Source organism: Paracoccidioides lutzii (assembly GCF_000150705.2).
Source record: "Paracoccidioides lutzii Pb01 unplaced genomic scaffold supercont2.1, whole genome shotgun sequence".
Classification (NCBI taxonomy): Eukaryota; Fungi; Ascomycota; class Eurotiomycetes; order Onygenales; family Ajellomycetaceae; genus Paracoccidioides; species Paracoccidioides lutzii.
The window spans coordinates 581,923-585,329 of record NW_015440947.1 but is presented as its reverse complement, the minus strand read 5'-3'; the positions used below and the strand labels follow the sequence as shown (position 1 = coordinate 585,329).

The window sequence follows — 3,407 nt, the reverse complement described above, 5'->3', positions numbered from 1 at the left end:
TATGTCGTTGCTGCGCAGCAGGATCTCCATCTCGCGCAACTTTTCAAAGTCACCGAGCTTGTTGGTCGGAAGGATCTAGCAGACCGATGCCAACATGTTAACTTTGGTATGGTTAGGGGAATGAGCACTCGAAAGGGTACAGTCAAGTTCCTCAACGATATCCTCAAGGATGTTGGCGAGAAGATGCATGAGGTTATGAAGAAGAATGCTGCCAAGTACGAGCAGGTTGAGGAACCCGAAAAGACGGCCGATATTCTTGGTATCACGTCTGTGATGGTCCAGGATATGAGTGGCAAGCGGTATGTCGAAGATCTTTGTCAAAACATATCCAACTTCCCCTATTCCTCTTCCCCACCCCCTTAACAACCCCCGCAAATATTATCCCTAACAAAACACCCAGAATCAATGGCTATGAATTCAACCTAGATGTCATGACATCCTTCGAAGGCGACACAGGCCCATACCTCCAATACGCCCACGCCCGCCTCTGCTCCATGACCCGCAAAGCCGACGTCGACCCCTCCGAACTAACCACTGCCAACCTCTCCCTCCTCACCGAGCCACACGCCATCGACCTGATCCGCCTACTTGCCGTCTGGCCCGACGTAGTCTTCAACACTACCAAAACTCTTGAACCAACTACCATACTCACATACCTTTTCCGAATGACGCATGTGCTCAGTTCTGGCTATGATGTGCTCAAGGTTGTTGGCAGTGAGCCTGAGGTGAAGAAGGCACGCATGGCTATGTATGATTGTGCGAGACAGGTGTTGTCGAATGGGATGCGATTGTTGGGGTTGAATCCGGTTGACCGGTGAGCCTTATTTTTATATATATATACATAGTTTTTTGTTTTCCCCTTTGTTCCCCCCCCTTCCCCCCTCCCTCTTCCTTTATGTCCCTGCGATGCCATTGATGGCTTTCTTGCTAATTGATATACGTCAGAATGTAACCGACTTGTTTCACTCCCGTTCTTATTACTTGATTTCCGATTTATTTCCGTTTTGGCTCTCTCTCTCTCTCTCTCTTTTTTTTTTTTTTTTTTTTTTTTTTTTTTTTTTTTTTTTTCAATCAAGAGTTTCGAAAACCTCCCCAATGAGCAGAGCAGGGGGCGAAGGCCTACGAAAAGCGTCACTTCTGCTACTTGTCCCGCTACAGCGTTTTTTGTATCTCTACCAATCTTGTTGGTTCTATGAGAGTATTTATTTGTTCCGCCCAATTCCAAACGCTGTTGTATTCCCCTCGAGAGCTAGGTGCACATATAGAATAGAAGAATCTGGATTACGGAATTTAACGGACGAATCAGTCAAATACAAGTATAAGCCATTGAAAGGAATCAAAAGGAAAAATTTAACAACATAGCTTGTCAATATAACCCGGCCTTCATCTTGTCTCCTATTTCTCATACAAAGATCGGTGGTGAACGGTGAACAGCAAACCCAATATTTTGTTTTCATATGGGCTAGTTCGTAAGTAAATGTATATTTATTTACTGTAAAAGAACAAATGTACCTTCATTCTTATTCCCGCAGCAGAGTTACTAAACTATTCTCCTCGTGGTAAATAAACATCCTCACCCATTATTGTTTCCGGACGGCTATGAGATGCTCTAACATTCTCAATCATCAGCGCTAAATCCAGCTGTGGTTTTGCAGATGCAAATCATGCAAGGGAGATTATACGAGCAGCCTGCTGAATGTTCTGGACCTCTGATCGAAATGTAAAGTTTTGAGAAACTTCAGATTCTCTCCTGGCTGCATGGTTATCTCCGCTAGAAATGGTTTTGAAAAGATAGGGGTTAAAGGGTAACTAACGATATGAAAAGGGGGGAAGAATAGCATTGAATATTGTCATGCCAAATAAGAGCTCACAAGAAAAGAAATCGAAAACTACAAACAAAATTTGATTTATTTTATTCATATGTTAACTATCTCAAGAATATAATTATTATTAGAGCTTTCTTTCTTTTTCTTTCTTCCTTTTTCTTTCCTCTCTCTCTCTCTCTCTCTCTCTCTTTAAAGGATTTGACTCTCACTGTTTTAGGCTCCTCCCGACCCAGGGATCCGTTTTACCTTAGGTAGTTAGCACGGGAAATGGGTGGAAGTGGAATGTATTTCCATCATCAGCAGAAGGAGGGGCATATCATATCATCCATGGATCTCATAATCTCTTATCATGTCATCACTGGGAATAAGCGGCAACAGAAACGAAATGCCAACCAATATCAACCATTGCCAGGGGCAGGCCAAAGAGAAGTGAAGAAATCTCCAACGTCTTCAACTCGCCAGCTGGGGGCGTTCATTGGGGCCGTTTCAAATGGTGGCTGCAGGTTGATTCCCGTTTTGGGATTAGACATTTTATCATTTTCATCTTTTTTTCAAGGGTAATTGAGGAGAGAGGGCGTCAGGAATCCTTTTTCTTCTCCGTTTCATGGCAAGGATGGGAAGTCATGGGGAGAGAAGGGAGGGATGGTGGAAGGGGTTGGAGGATTCGCGATTTGAAGATTTTTTATTATTACTTTTTTACTTTTTTTTCTGTTCTTTTCATTGCACCCGCCGCTACTCACCAGCCCTTGAACGTATATAGTTAAGTAGTTACATAGCTTGACATTCAGTCCCCGCTAGCTTGGCCCTATTTGCTAGTTTCCTTGTTGCGAAAAGCCATCTAAGCCCCACAAACCGCAAGCCTTCAAGGTGTGTTCAGGATTACGGGTGGTGGAGGGGTGATTGCGGTGAGGATGGATCTGAATCGATTGGTGGGCGAAGTGGGGATGGAGGGGCTAAATGGGACAGTAGTTAGGGTTCTGGATGTAAGTCTATGTTTGCATATCATTGATTTATATAGGCGGACGAGGAGCGGCGGGATTGTTCCTTGGAAGGTTGCCCAAATAGTGAAAATTGCAATGGAAGAGGAATTAATATGGAATGGACATGATCGCTAGTTAAGGAGGGGAGGGGAATGACATCAACCTGAAGCTCTGACAGAATGTGAGAAAAATGACCTCCGGAATTAGACAGGGAGGTAGTCAGCTAAGCGGCGTAAAATTTATGGTTCTGTGACATACTGGAGCCAGGGAGATGCATGACTAGATGGGAGGGTAAAATGATGACGGGGATGATATCTTGAAAGGGAGAGACGGCCAGCACAGGAGCTCGCGAGTGGTGGGACAGAACACGGAAGTTATTGTAAGTGTGGAACAAAATTGCAACCCCGGGAAAAGTTTAAAATTTCCATACATCAGAATCACTTTCAACCTTGGCTAAAATAGTTATAATATTTGCTCGATTAATGGAAAATGCTCTCGACTCTTGTTTGTATGGGAGGTTTGTAAAACAGAGTTGCGGAAAAAAAAAAAAAAAAGCGAAGGGAGCGTTCAATATCCAAATTTGGGGGGGGGGGGGGGGGAA

At 43.9% G+C, this 3,407-nt stretch overlaps 2 protein-coding genes across 2 annotated transcripts in view; both read left to right on the top strand.

Annotated features, from left to right (window-relative positions):
- Positions 1-818, top strand: part of PAAG_11057 (hypothetical protein) — a gene marked incomplete at both ends in the record, with an annotated part of 2,326 nt that extends 1,508 nt beyond the window's left edge. The window contains 2 exons of the mRNA XM_015846767.1: positions 50-299; positions 401-818. Of these exons, the coding sequence (XP_015703571.1) occupies positions 50-299; positions 401-818 (668 nt within the window). The remainder of the gene's footprint in view (positions 1-49; positions 300-400) is intronic.
- Positions 819-2,153: 1,335 nt separating this feature from the next.
- On the top strand, positions 2,154-2,799 carry PAAG_11056 (hypothetical protein; the record flags this gene model as incomplete). Its single annotated transcript, XM_015846766.1, has 2 exons — positions 2,154-2,319; positions 2,615-2,799. The coding sequence occupies 2 exons, from the start codon at positions 2,154-2,156 to the stop codon at positions 2,797-2,799; spliced, it is 351 nt and encodes a 116-aa protein (XP_015703570.1).
- Between the last annotated feature and the right edge of the window lie 608 nt (positions 2,800-3,407).